Here is a 26456-nt window from a genome sequence, read left to right as displayed (position 1 = left end):
TATTCTTTGATTCAGGGTGGATTGATTTAAATCAAAGCGATTTAAATCACCAAGTGGAAAGTCTCAATTTAAATAATTTATTTTAATCAATTTTTCCATTTGTCCTTCAGTTATTTTCTAAAGAAAAGTGCATTCTCATTTGTTCGTATAACTATTAAATGTTGATTTTCAACTAAACAGAGTCTTTACACAGAATAGATTTGGTTCTTCTTTTTGCTGCCTCGGGTATGCTATACCAATATACATTTATTTAGGCAGTTATATAGCTTACTATTTTCAGATCTTTATTAATTGTACATTTTGAGTATGTTAGAAAATGGTGACTGATATATTGCTTATTTACTAGATGATTAACTTTTTCTTCATGATTTGTGACAAACTGCATTAGGATGGTAACTGAAATTTAATTAACACAAAACAGCATATTAAACAAAGCAACCTTAAATGTTTTGGCTACATAAACTTTTTATCAAAACATGTTTCACATTTACAACTAAATGAATTATTAAAGGAACAAAGGGATTAACAATAATCAGTGAATTAAACTGATTATTTCAGGTCAGTCTGGAAAAATTTTGGAATATGTCCAAGTGACTGAAGCTTATATTCCTACTTGCCCAAGTCTCTTGAAAATGACAGTAGTTTCCTAAGTTACTGTGGCTGTCCTTCAAACTTTTAGAACTTGTTGACCCCATCCACTCCCTCCTCGTTTTTTAATTGAGAATATTGGCAAGAAAATGAGGTGGAGTAGGTGCTTGATCCATCCATTTCTTTACTGCCTGAAATTTAACTTTGTTGCTGAATATTTCTTTTTTCCGTGTCTGTTGACTTTCCAAAGCAATACAGCAGCTATCTTTCTGCAGTTTGTCCAAGGCTACACTTATTAGCATATCTTCTACATTTCTCTTCAGTCAAATTAGTCAACATAGGACTAAAGGATAGCTGCTGTGAAAAGCTATGCACTTGACACTTGAATTTTTGTTCACAGTTTGTTACAGTTTTTGCTGCTGCTACTTTTAGTTTTAAGTATTCTTAATACTTTTAAGTATTCTGGGGTACCAGTTGTTTCTATAAGGTAGACAATCCCATCTTTTGTTGCCACACAAGCACATATTATTGGCTTTTCCTATATCAAGACCCAGATTAAAGAATTTCTTGTCAATGTTTTTTGCACGCTGTTCAGTTTCCTTCTCATACACTATATCCAGCAACCTTTCAGTAATGTCTGCTCTGCGGAGTGGAGCCTCATCTTAATATTGAAGCATGTCATTGAAATGTTTATTCCGAACAAGATGAAAGGGAGAATTTGTTGCATAAATGAACTGAGCAGTCTATGGAGTCTTGATGGAACTAGCTGGTCCTGATTACAAACTCATCCATGATTTTACTGGATGATGAAGAGAAGGTGTTTTTTTTTGTTTTTGTTTTTGTTTTTTGTTTGTTTGTTTTAAATACAGGTAATTTATCGTCTGATGTATGTTCAGTTGCAGCACTGCTGGTGCTACCAGCAGATGGCTCTGAACTTGTAGACATTCAGATGATGGATGATCTTAGCCCCTTATATATAAGCGGACCCTGAAATAAAATGGTAAAAAAAGTTACTCACTCACTATTATTCAGTGCCCTGCTTTTAAAAAAAAAAAGGGGGGTAAATGAAAGATTCCTCCTACTGCAGCTGTTTGTACCACTGTTTAAATGATACAGTTTATTCTAAACCCAGTTGTATAGTGAAAATAAATCATTAGGATTATCTACATCTATTTAAATTCTTTTCTCAAACATACCAAACAGCTTGAAAAAAAATTAATGTTAAAATTAATAAATGCATAATAAAACTACTTTTAAACAGAAAATCTTCACCTAGTATATTTGATTATATTGAGCAATAAAAAATCATTTCAGAAGTGCAGTGGTAACAGTAAAAATATAATTGATAAATACTCCCACAACTAACATGTCAATTATATTTTAAACATAAACATTTTGAAATTCATAAGTAATTCACCCAAAACACAAACTTATGACAGCAATCTAAGTTATCGTTCATTAGCATAGTAAGATCTCATAGGCAGTCCATAGAATAGTGCAAAAATAAGTTTACTAACCACGTGATCCTGATGTCTAGATCATCATCTTCAAAGTCTTTGCTTTCTGAGGATTATTTTTCATAATGTTTCATTCTGGCAACCAGGCCTTACATCTTTTCGTTGTATTGTTTGCATTTGGCACATGTTCATTTTTTTTTTAATCCAGATGTACAGGAATTTTTTGGAAATATTCCCAATTAGGACCTTTTTTATGACCTGCATGCATGGCAGTTTTTGCTCCAGTTACCAGGTGTTTAAATCAACAATAGAGGCTGCATTCTGAAGAATGTTCTCTCTTCTTCCCCCAGTGTTGTGTTTCTACACCCGTGTTGCCCCTTTCTGGTTGCACACTCTGCTCCTTCTCCCTTGTTACAGAACTCCCCAGAATTAACTCATATGCATTTGCACTGCAGTATTGGTTGGAGACAGAGAGAGGCAGTTGAGAAATTAATGGATTTCTATTTGTTTGTATAGCTGTCTGTGCACACGTACAGGGAGACAGAGCAAGGCAATTTACTTGAAGTGCCCAGAACTATCCAGAAGCAAGGGCTGGTAGTTACAGGGTAGATCAGTGTTGTTCCATGAACTGCAGAGTAAGTTTTCTTGGAGGGTGGAGTCACAGTATTTATAATTTAAGAATTGAGCCAATCAGAACTCCCATTAAAGTAAATGATGGCACTCCTATTGACTTTAGTTGTGTAAGTTCAGGCTACATGTGTCTTTCCCCCTTAATGTAAAAGCACCGGAACTACCCGGCACCGGCAAAGCCTCCCGGCACCGGACATCTCTGGCACCGGTACCAGTGCTGCACCACTCACTGTCTCTGGGATCCAAGAGGCAACACAAGCAACCTGCTGCTCCTGTACAGTTGTTGGCACCGCCTGTGCCCCCTTTGGAGCAGCGTCCCGTGCCAGACCGCCCCGTGAAGGCTCCAACTCTGGCACCGTCGAGTCTGGTGCACATAAGCTCCCCGGTGCGTACCGTGGTCAAGCTCGGCCTGCCTTCCACCCTGGAGACTTTCTCTACTGCTCATGACCTCATTGCGCTCACTGAGCCGGCACTGTCACAACTTTCGGTACCACCGGTGCGGGCTGTTACCTCAAAAGGGAAGTCCTCCATGATGCGCCCTCCATCGCATAGCGAGATGGGTTGGCACCGATCTCAGTCCGAGTCCAGGTCACAGTCCCAATCCAGGCGCTGGTCTTGTCCACGGCACCGCTCGCAGTCTCAGTGCCGATCACCATCTCGGAGCCGGTAGCACTTGCAGCACCGCTCCACCTCACGAAGATCTTCCCAGTATGATCGGTACCAATCCAGCTCCCAGCACCGATCTGGCACCGGTCTACTCGGAGTCGTTCCTGGCACCGCTCCGGCTGTAGATCTTCTTCAAGGTCCAGATCTGCCTTCCGGCACTGATACGACCATCAGTCCCGGTCCAGATCACAGTACTGCTCGAGTCTGTGGCGCCGATCTTCATCTCCGCGGTGCAGGCCAACAACACAGGATAGTGCGACCCAGCATGAGCGATCAGTTCCACCTTGGCCATCCCGCCCCAACTCGAGGTCGTTCAAAGTGGAGAGTGACTACCACATCCATGACCAAGACGCAGACAGTGCTAGCCAGTGGCACAACGAAGGGCAGGATCCTGCTCAGGGACCCCCACAATGGTCTTTTTGGACCCCTTGGGTATACCATCAGGCCTAGGGCATCCCATCGGGGGCTTCTCACTCTGCCCACTCAGAACCTGGGTCCCGGAGGCCACTATCAGTCCCCTCTGCCCCCCCAGGGGGATCAGAGGCGACGGCCCTACCCTCAGCTCAGGCCCATGCCCCTAGCATAGGGGACCCAGAGCCGCCGGATCCCCGCCCCCTCCCCCCCAGCATGACTTGCCCCAGGACCCATTAGTCCCGGGCGTATCCTCCACCACCTATAGACCTCCATGCGCACCAAGACTTACTTCGTAGGGTGGCACGAAACATGAACTCCAGGTGGTGGAGGTCGAGGATCCGGTGGTGGACATTTTATCTGCCAATACCTCCACACGGATAGCCTTGCCGTTTATTCGGACCATCCAGGCTAATGCCAATACAATCTGGCAGTCTCTGGTGTCTATTCCTCCCACTTCCAAGGGGGTGGAGAGGAAGTACTTGGCCCCTTGCAAAGACTATGAGTACTTATACGTTCACCCCCAACTGTGCTCCCTCGTTGTACAGTCCGTTAATGAGAGGGAAAGACAGTCAACAAGCTCCCACTCCCAAATCCAAGGAAGCTAGAAGCCTGGATTTATTCGGGCGCAAGATCTATTCTACTGGCGGCCTACAACTCAGCATGGCTAACCAGCTGGCCCTCTTGAGTTGTTATAATTATAATACCTGGAACTCGATGAGGAAGTTCAAAGAGCTGGTTCCTCAGGAGTCCAGGGAGGAGTTCGGGGCCTTGCTAGAGAAGAAAGTAGCCAGGACATCCTTGCAGGCCTCAATAGATGCGGCAGACTCGGCGGCTAGGACTCTAGCCTCAGGCATAGCAAAATGCCGCATTTTGTGGCTGCTGGTGTCTGGTCTCCCACCGGAGCTGCAGCAAATGATTCAGGACCTGCCCTTTGATGGCCAGGGGCTATTTTCATACAAAACTGACTCCAGAGTCTGAAGGATAACAGGGCCATCATTTGCTCACTGGGCATGCATACCCCGGTGGCGCAATGTAGGCCCTTCCGACCCCAACCGCAGCGCACCTATCTTAACCCTGGCCGAAACAAGACTTCTCTAGAAGATGTGGCCGGGGTGGTAGGAGGAGGCAAGCTGGTCCTCAGATGGGCCAGAACCACGCCACCCCCCCACCCCCCCAACCATCAGTGGGACAATTTAGACACAGTACTCACAGTACCAATGGAAGTCTTAACCGCCCTGGTTTGGTGGCTAAACCCCAACTCGGTATGCGGGGGGATGCCATTCATGCCCCACAGCCCTCCATAGTCCTAACCACAGATGCATCATCTCTGGGCTGGTCACCTTGAGGATCTTCGCACACAGAGCCTTTTTCCACACAAGAGATAACCCTGCACATCAACGTACGGGAACTGAGAGCAGTACGCCTGGCATGTCAGGTGTTACACGAACACCTTCATGGCCGTTGTGTCGCCGTCTTCACAGACAACACAACAGCCATGTTTTACATCAACAAGCAAGGGGGAGTGCAATCATCCCCCTTCTGTCAGGTAGCCCTTCGCCTGTGGGAATTCTGCATAGCCCACTCAATCGGCGTGGTGGCGTCGTTTCTCCTGGGAGTCCACAATACCTTGGCAGATCGCCTCAGCAGATCCTTTCTGGCTCACGAGTGGTCAATTTTACCCAGATGTTATCTGTTCAGTTTTCCGGAAGTGGGGGTTTCCCCACATAGACCTTTTCGCCTCTCACGAGAATCGGAAGTGCCAGGTCTTCTGCTCTCTCCAGGGGCACCCCTGGGCTCCCTATCGAACACCTTCCTGATGGCATGGAGAGATCTCCTGTTTTACGCCTTTCCTCCATTCCCGTTAGTCCACAAGGTCCTTCTCAAGTTACGCAGAGACAAGGCCTGCTTAATCTTGATTGCCCCGGCATGGCCCAGGCAACATTGGTACACCACTCTCTTGGATCTGTCGGTGACCACACCAATTCCACTCCAGTTGTGGCCAGACCTGATCACTCAGGAGCACAGCCGACACTGTCATCCGGACCTGCAATCCCTCCATCTCACAGCATGGATGTTTCATGGCTAACTCAATCTGAGCTGCGTTGCTCCCGCTCGGTGCAGCACATACTCTTGGGTGGCGGAAAGCCCTTCTACTAGGTCCACATATCTGGCCATGTGGAAGCATTTCTCCTGATGCTGGTGTGCCGTGAGCAATATTGCCCCTCTGGAGGTGCCAGTACCTACCATCTTAGACTACCTCTTATCTTTGAAACAGCAAGGCCTGGCGATTTCATCCATCAGAGTACACCTAGCAGCGATTTCAGCCTTCCACCTGGGCGAAAATGGGCACTCGGTTTTCTCCAATCCCAGTTGGTCAGCAGGTTCCTCAAGGGATTGGGACATTTGTACCCGCAAATTCGGCATCCGACCCCTACCTGGAACCTCAGCCTGGTCCTATCCAGACATGGGTGCCCCATTCAAGCCGATGGCCACTTGCTCACTCCTGTACCTCTCCTGGAAAACAGCTTTCCTCGTCACTATCACTTCAGCGAGACGTGTGTTGGAGCTTCGAGCCCTCACGTCGGACCCACTGCATACTGTGTTTCATAAGGACAAGGTACAGCTGCGACAACACCCCGCCTTCCTTCCTAAGATGGTGTCTGCCTTCCATGTCAACCGAGACATCTTCCTTCTGGTCTTCTACACGAAGCCACATGCTTCTCGACAAGAACAACAGCTGCATTCCCTAGACGTTCGCAGGGCCCTCACCTTTTACATCGAATGAATGAAACCTTTTAGGACGACCCAGCTGTTCGTAGCTGTGGCAGACCGGATGAAGGGCCTCCTGGTCTCCACACAGCACATCTTGTCCTGGATTACATCATGCATCCGTGCATGCTATGACTTAGCTGGTGTCCCAGCTACGCACGTTACTGCCCACTCTACTTGGGCTAAAGCTTCATCCTCCACCTTCCTGGTTCATGTGCCCATACAGGAGATCTGTAGGGCAGCAACTTGGTCATCAGTACATACCTTCGCTTCCCACTATGCGATAGTGCAGCAGTCCAGAGGTGATGCCGCATTTTGGTTCAGCGGTCCTTCACTCCGACCCCACCGCCTAGGTAAGGCTTGGGAGTCACCTAATTGGAATCGATATGAGCAAGCACTCAAAGAAGAAAAGACGGTTACTCACCTTTTAACTGGTGTTCTTCGAGATGTGTTCTCATATCCATTCCAAACCCGCCCTCCTTCCCCTCTGTTGGAGTAGCTGGCAAGAAGGAACTGAGGAGGCTCTGGGTCAGCAGAGGCATATCCGGCGCCATAAGGCCACCACTCCAGGGGGCGCCTCAGCTGACCCACTGAGTGTTGCTAGGGTAAAAATCTTCCGACGATTATGCACGCGGTGCCCACACCTTATTGGAATGGATATGAGCAACACATCTTGAAGAACAACAGTTACAAAGGTGAGTAACCGTCTTTTGGGGTTTATTGATTCTTGGTAATGACGCCATTAGAAATGTGTACGCTCTTTCTATTTTGATTTCTTAATGGGTAATTCCGAGTTCGTAAGAGGTTGCTTGCTTAAATTTCATACCTGGAGTTCAGTTTTTATAAACTGGGGCTCAAAAAGTAGTTTAATCTTTGTCCATATTTGCAGACTTCTGTTTAACATGGAAATCTGCACAAAGCAATATCAAAACATGTTAATATCAGTATCCAACACAATGGATTAGATCCTTAGCTGTTGTAAATTGATGAAGCTGAGCTTCTGGGCCCCATATGTGGTAATACATATGGATCTGGTTTAGAAGAGATTCTCTCTCCTCCTCTTAGGAGACTAACCCATAAACTGGTCTGGTCCAGTACTTGACTGGGCTGAGCCACAAACTTTACTGGAATAGAACAATGTCTTTAATCTAAGTGAAGTTCAATAGGATCTGTCTGTGGAGTGCTCAGAAACCTTAGTGTACCGTGCTACCAAGAGCATCCACCATCATAGAAGGAAGAATCAGGAGACAAGATAGTATTAAATATACAAGATATACGCAATGGAAACTCTTTTTAAGGAGGGGTGAACAGGACTGAGAAAAGAACTGAACCAAACCTTATCACTGTAAGCAACACAGTATGTTAAACAAAACTCCAATACCTGGGGCTCGGCATATCCCATCCAGGAATGTTATTTTCTCCAGAACCTGGTATTTAAACAAGTTCGGGCACAGACTCCCTTATATACAGGGCTAACATTTACAGTCCCAGCAGATGTCCAAGCCTCCAGGTTGAATCTGGCCAGTTGAAAGAAAAAAGTACAAAATCTTCACCTAGGTTTGATGGGTTATATAGTTACTGGGTATCATAGGTTTGTTCCCCACTTTGAACTTTAGTGTCCAAAAGGTGGGGACCTGCATGTACCCTTCTAAGCTTAAATCCTAGCTTAGATCTGATAGCGCTGCTACCAACCAAAAATATAGTGTTTTGGTACACTTTCCATTCCCCTCAAACCTTCCCTGGGGAATCCAAGACTCAGACCCCTTGAGTCTTAACACAAAGGGAAATAAACCATTCCCCCACCTTTCCCCCTCTCAGACTTTCCCTCCCTTGGTCGTTTGGAGAGACTACACTGATTCAAACTCCTTGAATCTAAAACAAAGAGGGATTCACCTTCCCCCTCCTCTTTTTCCCCCCACCTATCCCTGGTGAGTTAGACTAATCCCCTGAGGTCTCAAACAAGGGGAAAAAAATCAATCAGGTTTTTAAAAAGAAAAGCTTTTAATTAAAGAAAGAAAAAAGTAAAATCTATCTTTGTAAAATCAGGATAGAAATGCTTACAGGGTATACAGCTTATAAAAACTAGAGGTACTCCCTCTCCCCTAGCATAAGTACAAGTACAGCACCAGAGATAAAATATCCTTCCAGCAAATACACATTTGCAAATACAGAAAACAAACAAAAGACTAATCCGCCTTTTTAATTAATACTCACTATATTGAATAGAAGAGACTATTTTAGGAAGCTTGGAGAGCCTGGATGTACGTCTGGCCCCTCTTAGATCCAAGAGAGAACACCCCCCAAAACAAAGAACCTAAACAAAGACTTCCTTCCACCGAGATTTGAAAGTATCTTGTCCCTTCATTGGTCCTCTGGTCAGGTGTCAGCCAGGTTCACTGAGCTTGTTAACCCTTTACAGGTAAAAGAGACATTAACCCATAACTATCTGTTTAGGACACTGGGTGTTTATTTAAAATGTATTACTTCATTTGGATTTGCTCCAGGGCAGCCTTATTATTTGCAGAGCTCCAACTATGGAAAGGGAGAACTAGGCCAAAAACTGATTTCCTCTTCCTGTCCCACTGCTTAAAGAGATCAAAGGTCAGGAAGTGAGTTACAGAGCTTGCATGGGATTTCCAGACCCCTAAAAGTGTGAGGATCCCAAGAGGTTACTTGCTTTGCATGTGCTTAATGTCAGCCATGATTTTCTGTTTTACTAATTTATACAACTCTTTACAGATGAGTTTAAGCCACAGAATCAAATTGGACTTGGCTTAATTGTACTTCCTGCTGTGATATTAGTGCCGTCTCAATACTTTCTGCTTCAGACAGGTGAGGATTCATTTATTTACTGTCTCATTAAAAACTTCTCAATCTACTATTAGAAACAGTTTATTTTTTTACTATGTGATGTTTGTCATTCAAAAATAGGCACTATGACAGTGTGCTGGGGTCCTGGTCTTCCTAATGTCCTGTGAACAAGGGAATAATCTGAGATCACCTGGCTTAGGTGCTCAAGAAAAGAACTGAATTGGCTGCTTAGAAGATGGAATTTGGGGGTAGAATGTCTTTGGGTAGCTCAGACTCCTCATCAACGGTCATAGGATTGGATTGAATCACAATCTGGGGGGATTTTTTGTTAACTTTTCTACTTACGTTGTTTCCTTTTTATTGTGTACCTCATCCTTTAAGGGAAAGGTCTACCTGTTTGGCTCAGGATTTCTTTAGTCATCAAACGAGCTGGCCAGGACTAGGATTCAGAAGATCCTGGTTCCTAGTCCAGTTTGGATCACAAACCTCACATGTTTTCTTTTGTTGTCCTTTCAAAAGCTACAGTAGAATATTTGGTTTTTCCCCCCCAGTTTGTGAGAATCTGTCGTTTGCAATTGGTGTGATAGTTCTGGAATCACTTGGTTATTTGATTGCTGTCATCGGATTTGGCCTGTGCGTTACAGGTAAGCATTATACCTTCTTTTAAAAGAAAATATACTTAATTTTAGCAATTTGGTGTAACAATGAGAATCTCTTGCACAAAATACTTTTTTGTATCTGTTCTTTCTACATTACATTTTACATTTTTACATATACCTAGTGGGAACAGTTTACTTGCACATTAACACTGGAATATTTTGTAAAATTGCTTTTCTGCTTCATGATTTAGCAATAGAATTGCTATAAATGTATTCTAGGACTGCTGTGTTACTGCTGTTGTATCTGGTGAAGGAAAAATAGCCTAAAGGCATTGCGTTACATCAGGGGTTGGCAACCTATGGCATGCGAGCCAATCTTTAATGGCACGCTGCTGCCTGCCGGGGTTCCGGCCGCTGGCCCCGCTCAGCCCGGTGCCAAACTCAGGCTGGCAGGGGGCTGGGCGGGGCCGGTGACCGGGACCCCAGCAGGCAGCAGCGTGCCATTAAAAATCCTGCCCAGCCCAGCCTGCTCTTCTCTGCCCCCGCCCACCGCTCTCTCCTTCAGGGGTAGGGGGCAGAAGCTTGGTCTTGCCGACTGCTGCTGTAGGGCAGCCTCCACTGGCAGCCAAGCTCCCTCTTCCCCCAGCATGCCGGGTTCCTGTCCCTCCTCCTCTCCCTTCCTGCGGCCAAACAGCTGATGTCCCTGGAGAGGGGGAGAAGCGGGAGCCAGAACCTCAGCCACTGCGTGCTCCGGAGAAGAGGCGGGGCTGGGGCCTTGAGGAAGGAGGGTGGAATTAGGGCATATCCCCTCCAGCCCCCTGCCATGAGCCGCTCAGGGCAGAGGGCTGGGAGCATCCTCACGACTCCAGCCCACACCCCTGGCCATCTGCCCTGACTCCTGAACCCCCACCTCCCCAGCCCTCTGCCCTGAGTCCTGCACCCCCCAAGCCCCTGCCCTGACCCCTGCACCCCCCTCACACATACCCAGCCCCCTGCACCCACCACAACCCCAGCCCTGACTCCAGCACCCCCCACACATACCCAGCTCCCCCACACTCCATGCCCTGACTCCAGCACCCCCCACACATACCCAGCTCCCCCACACTCCATGCCCTGACTCCTGCACCCCCCACACATACCCAGCCCCCCCACACCCTATGCCCTGACTCTTGCACCTCCCACATCCCCACCTCCACCCCTCACACCAAATGGGAGCTGCCCAGGTAAGCACTCCACACCCAAACCTCCTGCCCCAACCCTGAGCTCCCTGCCTCATTCTAGCTCCTGGCAGACCCTACACCCCAACCCTCAGCCTGCTCCTTCACCCCTGTGCTCAGTGCACCCCCACCCTCAGCTCAGTGCAGAGAGAGAGGAAGAGAATGGGCTAAAACCAGGGAGAAGGTAGGTACCCACTATCTGTGGGCAGGGCCGGGACCCCAGACCGGCAGCGGGCTGAGCAGCAGTGGGCTGAGCCGTTCAGCCCGCTGCCAGTCTGGGGTCCCGGCTGCCGGTCTCGCTCAGCCCGCTGCCAGTCTGGGGTTCTGGCTGCCAGCCCCTTGCCAGCCGGGGTCCCAGCCGCAGGCCTCGCTCAGCCCACTGCTGGCCTAGGTGAATTGAACCCCAGGCCAGCAGCGGGCTGAGGACACCGGCGGTGTAAGATCAGCATTTTAATTTAATTTTAAATGAAGCTTCTTAAACATTTTGAAAACCTTGTTTACTTTACATACGACAATAGTTTAGTTATATAGACTTAGAGAGACCGACCTTCTAAAAAACATTAACATGTATTACTGGCACACGAAACCTTAAATTAAAGTGAATAAATGAAGACTTGGCACACCACTCCTCAAAGGTCGCCGACCTCTGTGTTACATATTATAGTTGCATTAGTATGACTATCTAGCATGGCTGCATCCTGCAAGCAGTTGCCTAAAAAAAGAATTGCTTTATTTTACTACCTATTTTGCAACACTGCATACCCTACAGTGTCACCTACAACCACCATTGACCCTCATTACTGTGTTGTTTTGATTGTGTTCCACAATCTTAAAAAGAACACACACATGCACTGAGGCAGAGTCCATATCTGATGTTTATATGAATAAATCAGTAACGTGCATTGTCAAACCTTTGCTTTTGCTGTGCAGGTTTTAACTGTATCGTAGAGGCAAATGAATCACAGGAGCTTCAGCAAGAACGCTAACGCATTAAACAGTAAACTCAGAAGAATGCCTACATTGTTCTGATACAGTACTGATTAACGTTTGGCTTTTATTTTCTAGTGGGCTAGCAAAAAATTGAAGCTTTTTTCTTCAAGAGTAAAACACAGAGCAAAGTTATCTCGGAAGAAAGAGAAGGCAAATTTAGAGCTGGCCAACCTTGGCAGTGTGTTTGGGAATAATGCTTAGACCCTGCAAATCCACAGATATCTGCTTTTTATCAGCAGACCATTTTTGCAGCTCCCGGATCAGATGCAGATGCAAATTTTGTATCTGCACACGGCTCTAGTAATGGTAGAACACTAAACTGTGTTCATATAAAATACTTTCTCTTGTAGATGTCTTGAAGTGTGACTTATCCTAGAAAGCATAAATGTGACTTTGACTTGAGAGAATTATGCCTCTGTTCTACTAAATGCACCGTGGTTAAGAAACAGTTTAAAAAACTTTTCTTGAAAATGGTGTCAAGTATTTGACGCTGTTTTGGCCAGCGTGAACAGGTTGTAACTATTTTTAAATGGGGGTTGGGAAGAAAAGCTATGGAGAGTTTTCAATAACTGATCTTCTTTAAAAAGGAAAAAATATACCGTCTCTGCACTGGCCTCAAAAACGGTTTACAAATAATTTTTGAAAACAGGTTCTTAAAGCTATGTTAACTTGGATTTTTTTTAACTGCCTAATTTTTAAAAAATCCTGCTTCTGATAGAACATCCTTTAAATACCATCTTGACTTTAAAAATATCACAAACAAAAAACTCCTTTGAGAAAAATAAGGCTCTTCTGTTGCTGTTTTTCAATGGGTCTTTTAGCAAAAGAAAAACTGACTATAGAGGTGAAAGAGTCCCTCTGACTATACACTACAATCCTGATCTTGCCAACACATACACAAATACTTATGAAGTTAAGCTTGTAAGTAAGTGTTTGCAGGATCAGGGCCTAAATGCTGTCAAATGCAACAGTTAAATAAACTGATAACTTTTTTGCTAATCTTTTTCATTTATCGTAACCTGAGGTGGTGGTTTTATTATAGTAGGTGCAACATTTTCAAACAGAAGTGATATTTTCCCAAACTGATGGTGTCCCTTTCACAGTACCCATTTACAGCATGAGACAGACTTTTATTTAAAAATTCAACATTTAAATATTTCAGTAGAAATTAGAGACCTTGAGTCTAAGCATATGCCTAGCTTTGAGCAGATGAGTAGCCTACTGAAGTTAAACTTAAGTTATTTTCTTAATTGGGGCCAGGATGAGTGGGCATTTTGGTGGGGGACTAGGTTAGATTTTAACTGCCAAGTTCTTCTCTCAGCTCTATTGATGTAAATTTGGAGAATCTGGGGGATATTTTTGAGCCACTCCAGATTTAGACTTGTGTAATGGAGAGCAGAATTTGACCCAAAACGTTTGCTATGTACTTAATTAAATTATTTTTCATTTTGTATTAAATTTGCACAATATTGCAAATAGGGAGTAGAAGTTCTAATCTAAAGGAGAAAAACACTGAATAATTAAAAATATCCTTAGAATGCAAAAGATTACTATAATTTTATATGTTAAATGACATTTCAAAAATTACAAGGATTTTTTTTTCTGCATATCGTTAAAATAGGTAAATTAGGCTATTGTGCCTTCCTAGCTGAAAATGATCACTCATGCTATAAACAGAAAAATTTCAGTGAAAAATTACATCTTATATCTTCCTTTACCTGCTTAAAATAAAATAATATAAATGTTTAATTTGTTTTCAACAGCAGGCCATCCAAAAACTAGTGCTGTCGTGATTGCTGGCTTAGCCATTATGGCTCTTACAGCACTTGTTGGCCTAATTCATGCAATTCTTACGGGTAAGTAGCACCTAATATTTTTTATTACATTTTTTTCTGGTGTTTTAATCTGAATGTTCAGAAGAACTGTTCCCTGAATTCATTTCTTTGGAGGTGAAATTAATTGTATTTAAAAATAACATGTTACAAGTTACATTGTTTTAAAAAAATACAGGTGTCTCAACTCCAAACACCAGTTTCCTTTTCTCCACTAATCTATGACATATTCCCCTCCCGCATGTGAAGCCTCCTCTCCAAAAACCCTTTTCCTTGAGAAGTGGGGAGAACATCTGGTAGATATTTTGTGAAGGGAACTCCTGGAGTGAACAATGTGGCCCACTTATGCTTTTTCAAAGCCAAACTTCTGGGAAAATTCTCTGGCCAGCAAGATAATTCTAGAATTGGTTTTACTAACATAGCCTGATTTGTATTTCAGTCTCATTGCATGAATTGGTCTCCTCATCCAGTACTGACATCAGAATAAAGTAACCAGAAAAGTATTTAATCTAATGATGTGCTTTTGGAATATACAATAAATACCTGTAAAAAACAAACTTCTTTAGGAAGTGGACCCAAGGGGGTGACCAAAAAGTGTGTAGGTAAAATGACCCAGGCAGAGGGAAACTTAAATGCAGAAGGAGAATTGAGGTAAGTGGGAGGGATTAGTTTGGGAGAAAAACTTCTTTTATTCGTGTGTATTAGATGTAGTAATGGGACAAATTCTGCTTCTGGATATGTGCAGACTGGAAGTTGTGGGGCTGATCTGTAATATGTTCTTTATTTTGTATGTGACTTGGTAATTGGGATAGATACAGTATGGCAGGGGTAGGCAACCTATGGCACACGTGCCAAAGGCGGCACACGGGCTGATTTTCAGTGGCACTCACACTGCCCGGGTCCTGGCCACTGGTCCGGGGGGGCTCTGCATTTTAATTTAAATTTAAATGAAGCTTCTTAAACATTTTAAAACCCTTATTTACTTTACATACAACACTAGTTTAGTTATATATTATAGACTTAGAGAAAGATACTTTCTAAAAATGTTAAAATGTATTATAGACACGCGAAACCTTAAATTAGAGCAGTGGTTCTCAAACTTTTGTACTAGTGACCCCTTTCACATAGCAAGCCTCTGAGCGCAACCCCACCTTTTAAATGAAAAACACTTTTTTTTTATATATTTAACACCATTATAAATGCTGGAGGCAGAGCGGGGTTTGGGGTGGAGGCTGATAGCTGATAGCTCACGACCCCCCCAGGGGTCCCAACCCTCAGTTTGAGAACCCCTGAATAAATGAAGACTCAGCACACCGCTTCTGAAAGGTTGCCGACCCCTGCTGTATGGGTATATGTGATTATTGAAATGTTTATTGTATTCAGATGGTAATTTAGTTGAACAGCAAGGCTGCTAGGAAACTAGCAGGAAGGCAATACAGTTACTCTAGATAAACCACTTCCCCATAAGCAAGGGTGGAGGTCATTAAGTGACATTGCTTGAGCAGTGAACTAGGAAGCTACTACTTCCAGGCTCCAGACAAAGTTACAAGACTTGTTTTGCTCAGGCTAGAAGCCAGAACAGTTGAAAAGGACACTAAACTGTTAAAAGTTATTCTTTAGGGAGCAGGCAGTTGCCAGGCAGCTGTTCGTTGAGAGAAGACTGACAGAGACAGACGTTATGCATGATGATCTGAAGAAGCAAACATGCCTGGCCTATTAACATAGGGTGGTGAGGAGTAGGGTAAAACAGAAGTACACGTAGCCCCTTTGTTGTGTTAAAATTATTTGATTCTTATATTATACTGTGCTCCTGCTAAGATTAAACAATGGTTTGTTCTGGTCACCTGTATTAACCATTGGTCACAAGCTCTCAAAATGAAGACTTGCAAATGTTGAACCCCCTTGGGCCTGCTGAGTTATTATGGTTCATACCCAGGGTACTCTACTCTGGACCTAGCCTAACAGTAGGAGAATCAGAGAATTCCATCCCAGAAGGTGTAAAGGCATGGAGCTTGGCACCGGAGGGGATGAACTGAGAGAGACCAGAAGAGACAACAGAGTAACCCTAACACAACTTCCATTGGCAGAGTTTGGCTTTGGTGCGACAGGCTAACCTAAACTATTTAGCTTAACTTTTGTGGTTTTTATGTCACCAGATTGTGCTGCCACGTCTTATTAGATATGGTTTTGGGAGGCAGGGAGTAGATTTTATTACATTGAAATCCCATTGCATGATCATCATTCATGTGATAGATTTTTATGTGGTGAGCTGGCCAAGCAAATAGTAAATGTATCATTGTTGAAACAATAGTCCGTCCCCCCCAACACGAGAGTGCTATAGTAACAATAATACTGCTCTTGTGTAATGCTTTTAATTCATGAACTCAAAGTGCTTTAGCTGAATTAATACATGGAACACATGTGCTAGGAACATTTATCCCCTCTTCAGAAGAGTGATGCAGTCTTCTGGAATGTATAAATCGCACAAAGTAGTTTGGGATAAATAACTAAGGATGTGATTCCTTCTAACTATTGTTGCTTTCCTCCAACTTTGACTTTTTCTTCAGTTACATGTTGGATTCTTTTTATATAGCTAATAACATGCTCATTTTTATGTTCTATAATATTTTTAGGTTCCAGCAAGAAAAATCAATCTTCAAGGGTAAGCTTAATAATAATAAATCTGGGGTAATTAGATGAGGTATGGTAATGAGATACTGAGCCTTTCACCACTAGTTTGAATTCAGACCAGGCTGGTAGCAAGCAAAAGTCACTGCTATAGGGTAGCTGTTCAGTAGTTTGTGTTAATTGAATTGGTGGTCTTAGTCCAGTTCCTGATGATCTACTTCCAGATATCTGTAATTGGTCCCCTTGCTGGCTAACTTATCTGACAGGCCAAGGATTTGAATGGAAACAAAAATACCCTATCCAACTCGAGTTGGAACGACCATTGTGTGGTCAGGCTGTCTAAAGAAGCTTCCTGTTCCACTGACCATACTGCATATTTTGTATGGCTGTATGGATACCTTCAGTTGACAGTGCACCCTTTGTTGGCACTAATAGATGTATAAACATTTAATAAACAAGATTTCAGTCTGTCTTTAATAAATTCCCCCCACACACACACACACATTTTTTTTTCGTTGTCGCAGTCTCTTTCACACGGAAGGTCTAACACTTTTGGGTTCCCAGCTACACAAATGCTATACCCTTTATAATTTTCTTTACAATGCTCCTAATATTGAAGAGGCCATCTGAAAGCAGAGTGGCTGTTATCTTTAGGTCATGCAGAATAAGTGTATATTTTTGAATCTTTCTAAGGAAGGTAATCCTGGTTTTGCAGCCTTGCCTCTTTTTTTTTTTTTTAAATATACTAGGTTCAATTGCCTCCAAAATTGTGGTTACCCTGTTTTCCAAAGGGTAATCAAATGCAAACTGGCCCTTTTTACAGCTGCAATCAGAATCCCTATAATGGTGGATGTTTAATTACTGGATGGACTTGTGGCTAGGGGCCCCAGCATTTGGCACTGGATGATTCCAAAGAGAAACAGACAGATTGTTTTGTGGGTACAGTAAAGTACACAGGAGTCTAGAGGCCCAATGAAATTCTGGTCTGAAAATCAGGTTTAGGGTTGCTTGCCTCCATGGAGAAATTCAGCACCTATTGCTGTGGGTTAAAGGGGTTTATAAAAAGATGTGCAGTTGCCTTTAAAATTAAAAGGTTTTTTTATTCTTTATAACCAAAGGGCTATGGTAACCTTGCACTCAGACACCTGTGATTTATTTTTAGTAGGGGCACATTTCTAAAATAACTCTTGACACTTTCTTGAGGCCCAGGGGAAAAGGGCGTGTATTTGAGACTGTCAACCGTAATCAATTTCCTTTTAAAATCTGTCAAGTTTCCAGTTTGTCCATATTACTTTGCTTCTGGTTAGTTCCCTACTAGATAAAATGCATAAGTATTTGGGATGTCTCCTGTAGAGCTATTAACTCGTACTTTTTAATCTTGGTGCTGTTTGCTTCCTGCACCAGTGATCAGACTGCGGAGAAAAGTCATTGCTGCTTCACTTACAAGTAGTGTGTCTCATTGTGTATCTCTTGCCACCTCTACACATTTCACTAGGAAAATGAGGTTCCTGATGTGGTTGGAGATTACGTAAAGAGAGTGCAATTATTGGTGGATTTGTTTTTCATAATCATAGTTACTAATCTTCAGCTTCTTTCATTTTTGTAGAATCACTACTTACTGTATATGTCAATTAGAGTAATTTAACTGTGGCAAGCCAAAAATAGACATGAAGGCTTTTTATATATATATATATATATATAAATATTTTTAAATATTTTACAGAAACCTGTAGAAGAACCACTTAATGGTAGGTGGTAATCAAAATCTTATGTTTTTACTTAAGGGATTATACAAAGCCTTTTAGAGATGGGTCACAGTTTTGCCTAGCACTGAGTGCTGTTGCTTTGAGTAAAGCATCTCAAATTATCCAGCTCTCTGAGCCACTAAGAGTTTGATGTATCACTGTTGTGTGATGCCTGCAACTCTGGGCATAAGGGAGTGTTGTGTAGTGTCTACACCTGCTAGCCATTGATTGCTGACTGCTTTAGAACAAAAGTAGCATCACAATTGGACCAGTATCCCTGTTTGCTTTGCAAAAAGGCCACCTCTTACTGAGGAAAAGGGATGTTCCTCCAGGAAAGCTGTTTTTGAGCCAGTATTCTTTATGAGGTGCATTTAAGTGAGAAAGGGGCTTTCACAGTGGGGTAAGGCAAAATCTCACTCCTCTTCTCTGTAGTCTCTTGGGTTTGGGAAGACACATGGTGGTGGTGTAAAATGATACTGTTAACGCCTGGTGTGGGGGATTTTTACAGTGGAAGAAGGTTGGCCCTGAAACCTGTCTTCCTTAGGCTTTTCGGAAATTCATTAATTGGCATACTGGGAAGTAGTGATGTCTCAACACCTATTTTAAAACTAATCAGAATACTAATCATGTAACATTTCTAATTATTTGCTTGGCTAATTACTAATCCTCTGCTTGACTTTTTAAGATGCAAAAGGAGTGATGTTAGAATGATGGTGAGTCGAATGTTACCTGCCGCTATAGATTTTGATCAGTTAATTAATGTTTATTCTGAGATTTTAAAATTAAAAATCACCTGTACCGAGGATGCTGCTAATATATGATACAGCATAGGATATAGATCGCATGGAAAGGTGCAATCTTTAAGTTCTATTGCATTGAACTGGAATGTTGTAGGTGACCTGAAGACAGATGCATTTGTATCCTTTTTTTTTTACTGCTTTATGATATAAAGAAGGATTGTGAAAGGTGTGTTGGATTGTTTAAATATTGGATTATTTCTGCTATTTTTTATCTTGGAAATAGCAGAAATGTCAAGTATTATCATCTTTGTTTAGCTGAAGTCTCCTTTGTAACAATCAGAGATGCAAACTGAAGCCTCTCTTAGCGCCTACCAAAAGGGCTAGAGGTATCGAATCATGAACAAAAAAGAGCTCCCTTGCCCTCCCACCAGTTGTTAGGGGTGTGAATTAAATAGGTGTTAACAAAAAACACTTTCCCTTTCAGTTGATCAAATATCACTTTGTGATGTCATAAGCTTCCTAATACTCCTATCATCTATAGAGTCTACCAGTAAAAAAAGGGTAAACAAGAACTGAATTTATAATGTAAAAAACAAGTAAACTTTTTACTTTTTCCCCCCTGGTTGTGAGGGAAAGGGTGCGTGTAAGTCTCCTGTAATGGGCGAAAAACAGGAGAGAGACTCAATCTTTTGCTGATTATATTTAAAGGGACATTGCCAAGTAGTGTGGGCCCAACTTTTAGACTTTGAAGATTTTTCTTTTTAGAAACAGAGTATTTTTTCCAAGAGTGTACAAAGTGAAATGAAAAACTACTTTCTCCTGTTTTGTTGGAAACCCAAACAATCACTTTTTAACAGGAATTTTAAATCCAGAAAGGTGATTATGGACTATCCAAACAGAAGGATGTTCAAGAAGTTAAATAAAAAATTATTAAATTATTAAATTTTTAAATCTCTAGCAATTGTAATAATCAAATATGGGATTAGTAGTGCAAAGAATATCATGTATTAATTTGACAGTGTCATTTAAGGTTGTGTTAAATTTTCACGTGTAATTTGTTCTCAGGCTTGAACATGCAGATTATTCCTCCACTTAAAAAAATAAATAAAATAATTTCTATCTGACCCTTTGTACAAAAACTTAATAGTATTTGGGGGGAATGCTATTAGTTAAGTAACATTTCTATTTGTCAAATTAAAAAAAATTGTCTGCCTTTTGAGCAATTATAATTTAAAAAAAAATATTTCACATTAAGATTTAATGGTGCATTTAATTTTCTGTTTACTAATGTATTTATTTGAAAAACTAGCTTTGAAATGGTTACAGTATTTAACTTAAATACTAAGCTAGTCTGGTGACCATATATTTTATCTGTTTTGACTGGTATTGCTACAGTTCTCCCAATACATTAGTTGCACACTGATATCTTACTGACTATACACTGGTGAATCTAGCACTTTACCCAGTGTGGTTATGGTAGCAATTTTAGAATGTTTGCAGAAGCTGTGTTACCATGTGAACTTGCTTGTAGAGTGACAAAATTGCTTTAATACAGGTAATAGCTTTTTTTGTTTTAGTTTTATGAGGTACACATTTTAGCAAAGAAGTTTTGAGCTAAGGCAACCAAAACATTTTAAGAAAGAAATGCACACCCCTGCTAGAGGAGGATCTCCACAATTAAGTAGTGTCCTGAGTATGTATACTCAGACATTCCATAGTGTGTCTGCACTGTTTGACTTCATCAAATAGAGAATTCCCTTGGCTTTGTGGGTTTGTCACCTGTTTCAGTTATTGTTTTAATGGTCTGTGTTCTTATCTTACATGTAGACTACCTATTTTTCTCCTTGTATTCCTCCTTCACGCTAGTATGTTATATTTCCTGCTCTCACGTACCACCCACATAAGTACTAGGAGACACTAACTCTAATTTCGCTGCCCCTGAGAAGGCTAGTTCAAGGAAACTGCCAGACCTGAGCCTAGAGAGAACTCTACATTATTAGATGAGGGTGGTTTCAACCAATTTTATCTTTGTGCAGAGCACAAGTGGAACTAGAGGCAGCCAGTAAGATTATTGTCTGATGCTAATTTATTGATATTTATAAGCTGGAATATTAAATTAAGTACAATGTACTGCTGAATTTCTGTAACTCATGGCTAAGCTGTTGTGATTCATCCGAGTACACATAAGGACTGCTTTCTAAGCCAATAGGAATGCATCTGCTCATATGAGACAATGAATAACTTTACCAGCATCCCTTAAAGTGATAAAATATGTTAGTCATTTGGTATAACTGAAATAAAGACTGGGGAGTGGGGGGAAGGCTCTTTCATAGGAAGTATCTATACTCCTGCTTTGGAAATCAACACTTTCTTTTCCCTCAGCAATGATCTAACACAAGTAGACCATTATACTGTGTGAAGTTCTGTCATCTACATTTTTTTAAATGTCAGTAAAGTCAGACAGCAAAATGGGGTGAGTGCAACAACCTTTCACCTCTGAAGGCGAATTCTGCTTTGACAGACAATTTTAAATGGATTGTTCGATGTTTTCCTGGGCCCTGTTTGTACAAATCAAAATTCTTCACTCCATATCTGCATAAGCTACTGGGTGAAGACTTTTAAAAACACACGGGTTAGTCAGGCACCTGCTATTTGTACCTTTAAAAAATCACCTCCTGGAGTAACAGGGGTTTTACGGTCAAAACTGAGATACGATGCCAAGCTGTGTTGAGAAATTATACAGCAGTTGTTTTTACTATACCTGGCTCAAGCCAATACTAGCCACCCTTGCTTTTATGAGTGAACTTGTCTACATTTTAGAAAACTGTAAAGTTTGAATTTAGTTAGGCAGCATAAAGTATAAGTGGTTGTGGGTGATGTTAATCAAAACATTCTTGAATAATAGTTTTGTTTTGTAATTTTCCAGCGTAACTAACTGGCGAGAGTGACAGAATCTGCTACAGAGGTGGTGATATGTGAAAAGAAATACATTTGTTTATACACCGTGGCCTTTGATGATGCACTAGTCAAAGAGAAGAAAATCAGGAACTTGGCTGTTTTGCACGTTTGGGAAAAAAAATGCTAAAATGATTTACATGTAATTTTATAGTCACAGCAGCAGTAGTTCCATTCGAGAGAGAGTTGTTTTTTTCCCCTGGAGTCTGTGTGTGTGGGGGAGGGGGAAGAGTGAGAGCAGAAAATGCACTATTTTTTGACCACGCAGTTTCTTTGTAATGTCACTATTAGTGGTACCCTTTTCAAAAAAACATCAGTCATCGCTTTAAAACTGGGCCAGGTTAGTGACCAAATGATACTAGCACTATACTACTGGAACAGACCTTTGTGATAATTTAAACAAATTGGTATTGCATGCCTCTCTCCCCTCAAATATTAAACAAATCCACTGTCGCTACTATGAAGTTAAATATGATAAAGCTTGTAATTACATTTAGATTAGTGGGGTTTTGTGTGTGCATGGGCTAGATATGTTCATGCCTATATGAATAGAAAGTGGATGTTGTACAAATGTTACTCTTTCCACTTTCAATGTATGTATTATAGAAAACAATGGCACTTACCACACTGACAAAAAATGCATAAACATAACCTTGCCTTTTAATGATTACCCAAGTTCCCCCCACTCCCACATAGTATAATAGTCTCCTTGTGTATATATAGTAGTTGTGTGCTGTGCTTCGATTACTGATATTTTAGTCTGTTTTTTGTGCCTCTTGTTGTAGTCTTGATTAAATATTACTCACCCCGAGTCAAATTCAGCACTGCGGTTGTTGGGCATAATATCCATTGATTTCATTGTTGAAGGTACCCTTAATGTTCATATGGTATAGTCTGTAGTACTGAAACCAGTCTCAGGCTTTCTCCTTTGCAGACTTACATTTAAGAACCTCTTGATGCTTTCAGAAAACGGAGAATAATCAAAGTTAGCAGCAAATCTGCATTTTAAATCTGCCTCCTTATTACCAAGAATATATGCATAAAAAATGAGCTGTGTTAGTTCATGGGATCCTGTTACTTATGCTTTAATTGAAATGGTCATCTTGACTTTGTGATGTTGTCATTATATCATAAACAGAAGACTCTTTCAAACAGGGAATAAGTAAATTCAGCTTCTGAACGTATAAGTTTTACATATAAAAATTTATTAAAACCTATTTAGAATCATTTCTTCATGTCTTGTGTAGTCTGTGAGGCCTTGCTAACTTTGAGGGTTCACCCACTGTAACTAGTAAGAAAGCAGTGTTCTCCTTTAAGACATTTTTGTGACTATAGAGAGCCAGGGCCATGCTGCAGTTTGATATAGAGACCATGGAATTAACTTGGGGGGGTAGGAGGGAAGGTGGACTGATCCTACACTCTCATGCATAGGCCCCATGTGAGGACTGTAGGCTTGAGCACCTCGGCTAACCCACAGCACCCTTACAGAAGTCAATGGGATATTCACATGTGTAAATGTTAGGGAGTATAAGTTTGTATCTGCTTTGTAAGGATCTAATACATATTGCTTTAATTTTTTAAAGGTGTATGGTTTGGGAATGTGGTATAGCATCAGGGTATTCATAGAGAGTTGAAATTCATATACATTAGTCCTTTGGTTAAGCCTCCCCCATTAATCAAAATAGTCTAAGTAAGATGTGGGAGATAGTATGGATCATTAATAAGAGGCAATCCAGGGACTTCCCTAACATTTATGCAGGGGCTCCTCATCTACACCCCTTTAGTTAATGATATCATCTAGTAGTTTATAGCAGCTCCACGAAGTAGCAGGCTTTGAAATTCTGTTTTGCCTTACTCTTAATATAGCTTTATAATCCACTGTCAGCAAACAGGAATTTAGCAGCCATTGTTGTGGTGAAGTCAAATTCCTTTAATAAAATATTACCAAAAAAATTCAGCACCCAGTACTTGTCTATTAATCATACTGCTGTATGCAAAGGCTCTGCTTTGGATTACTCTTGGGCACCAGTTAAAAGTGAGTTAGTGTTAAGTGACTTTAAGAAATTAACTACCTTCCCTCCAGTAAAAACCAAAGTTGTTTAAATGACTGATACCAATGTGTGTGTGTATATATATAAACCATATTCTCATGATTTGGCATTTTGGATATCTGCAATCTTTACCCAAGTGTTATTTATGAACATAACTTTGTAAATATTGCACTATTATACTTAAAATAAAACCCTGTTAAACTGTTTGAAAGTCTTTATTCCTGCCACAATTAACTACTGGTGTAACTGCTCTTTAAAGGCATAATTTCAGGGATTGTTAGCCACTCTGATGGAAAAGCCGGCAATGTGAAAAACACTGTTGAATCAAGTTAAGTAATTCCAATATACCCTAACGAAACCTATTTTGTATTGAAATCATCATAACTGGAAAGTTAGTAGCACTTTTATTTTAACAAATATTAATGTCTGAGCATTTAATACCAAAGTCTCGTGTCCTTTAAACAGCAAAATATTTAACAAGAAAGTCTTAAGCCATTTCCAAGTAAGCAATTTAATTATCTTATAGCTACACAGACTTTCGCTGCAGAATTCTAGTGTAAACTGGCCTGACCTCTGCACTGCTGGGAACTCAGTGCCAAAGCTTTGAGGACCTGAAAGTACCTGGTGCTGAGTGCTCACAGCTACCATTAAAGTCATACTATGCTGCATACAATATTGAAATTGAGAGGTGAGCACAATCATTCGGACATTATTGGGCCTCTCCCCCATCATCCTGATTAGAGCCAAAGGTACACATTTCTCAAAACAAGGGGGCCCACACTGAGGTTATTCAATTAGGGCAAACTGCAAAGAATGGGGCAGACAGTTCGCAAAGCTGCTTCCACAACAATACCTTACTGGTTACACAGAAGCCAAAACCCAGTTTCCTTAAAAGCAACCCAGCCTTTGACAGTCAAGTAAATAAGACTTCACAATCTTCATAAACTAGATTGAAGCTCTCCTCTCACCAGAGAAACAGCCCAGTGGTATGGAAAGTAGCAGTCATTTAACAGCATCCAGCAACTTAACAGGCCAGTTCATCATGGAAGACTATGGCTAATACCTGTATACAGGGAAAAATTTAGGTCGTAAATTGTAACTGAAATTTATCCAGGACAGAAAGCTCTTAGCTGAATCTTCTGAGGCTTTAACATGATGGCAGTCAGCTCTGAGGACTTTAGTACTAGTTTCATTCCATTTTTAAACCTTTGCTGTCATTACTCAAACATCTTTTCTCAAGCTTTCCTGACTGTTTCAAATTTCTCTCTTGAGCCCTCCTCCCCTCAGTGTTCCTTACTTGCTTCAATCCAAACTGCCTATTTTTCTTTGCAACTTTCCTCTGAAGCATCCTAAACCAAGGATGTTATACCAATATAATAAAAACCAGCAGGATCTTATTAAGAGGGATAAGGCAAAGATGCCACATTTATTGTAAACATAATAGTAAAGCAAAAGATAAAAGCAAAAAACATTGTTACCTATTTCTATTACTACTTATTTCTTATACACACACACATATATCCATTCACACAATCATTCATTCAGGTTCTGTATCGGAGTTATTGTTACCAGCCTTGACGTTGCTCATGCCAAGTTACTGGCCAGGTATCTTGGTCATGAGGATGGAGCTGAGTCTGTGTCAGATGCACCTGATGCTCCTGGAGGCTGGCAGCAGAACCATAGACTCAAAGTCCTCAGTCTTTAGAGCTCATTCTTATAGGAATTAGTTCCTATGTTAGTCTATGGGAACCATTTCATCCTGCTGTTGCTGGCTTAATCAGCAGATGGCACATTCCTAGTGGCTCCACACTTTAAAGTGGCACATTCCTTCCAGGTGTTTGGGGTGGATCCCAGTTTACCCTCCTGGGGTTGTCTGATGGTCCACTTGACACATTCTTCTGCCGATGGATCCTTTCTAGGCTGGCACCTCCCTAACTATTCATGTATATTAAACATTCATCAACATACATTCCATATCTTAACCATATTTTAATTTACTGTCTCCACCACTTTTGGGGTGTGTGTTAATTCCTATGAGATTCCTGGCCCTGTAATCACAGAGGGTGGGGGGGTCTGTTTGTTTACATAGTATCAATTACAGCTTAAGGCTAGCATAGTGTTTACTTCAAGAACAAAGTCAATTAACTTGTTTGTAAGTTTTACATAGTAATAGAGTATCTTTCACAGGATAGATACAATCAGTGTTTTCTGCAGACAGGAGCCCACAAGCCCCAACAGAAGAACTAAAAGACCTCTGCACTTGGTGAAACTGGAGGGGTCACTGTCACTTGGGGGAATCACAGTTAGTACCCTCTTTAATATCCCTACAAGGATACCAGCCTAGATAAACGTTCTATGCTGGCA

General features: G+C 41.6%; 1 protein-coding gene across 4 annotated transcripts in view; it reads left to right on the top strand.

Moving 5' to 3' along the window:
* CD47 (CD47 molecule) overlaps nucleotides 1-24298 on the top strand; it is a 91749-nt gene extending 67451 nt beyond the window's left edge. For 2 of the 4 annotated variants that reach the window (XM_045001850.1, XM_045001853.1), the window contains 7 exons: nucleotides 9264-9356; nucleotides 9887-9979; nucleotides 13905-13997; nucleotides 16607-16635; nucleotides 18325-18349; nucleotides 19032-19059; nucleotides 22013-24298. In XM_045001850.1, coding sequence (XP_044857785.1) covers nucleotides 9264-9356; nucleotides 9887-9979; nucleotides 13905-13997; nucleotides 16607-16635; nucleotides 18325-18349; nucleotides 19032-19057 — 359 coding nt within the window. In that variant the 3' untranslated portion in view covers nucleotides 19058-19059; nucleotides 22013-24298. The remainder of the gene's footprint in view (nucleotides 1-9263; nucleotides 9357-9886; nucleotides 9980-13904; nucleotides 13998-16606; nucleotides 16636-18324; nucleotides 18350-19031; nucleotides 19060-22012) is intronic. The other 2 variants (XM_045001851.1, XM_045001852.1) reach the window with 2 other exon arrangements.
* The last annotated feature ends 2158 nt before the right edge of the window (nucleotides 24299-26456 follow it).

The sequence above is a fragment of the Mauremys mutica genome, chromosome 1, assembly GCF_020497125.1.
Source record: "Mauremys mutica isolate MM-2020 ecotype Southern chromosome 1, ASM2049712v1, whole genome shotgun sequence".
NCBI classification, from domain to species: Eukaryota; Metazoa; Chordata; order Testudines; family Geoemydidae; genus Mauremys; species Mauremys mutica.
The sequence above is the reverse complement of the archived record's forward strand: the minus strand, read 5'-3'. Positions and strand labels throughout refer to the sequence as shown.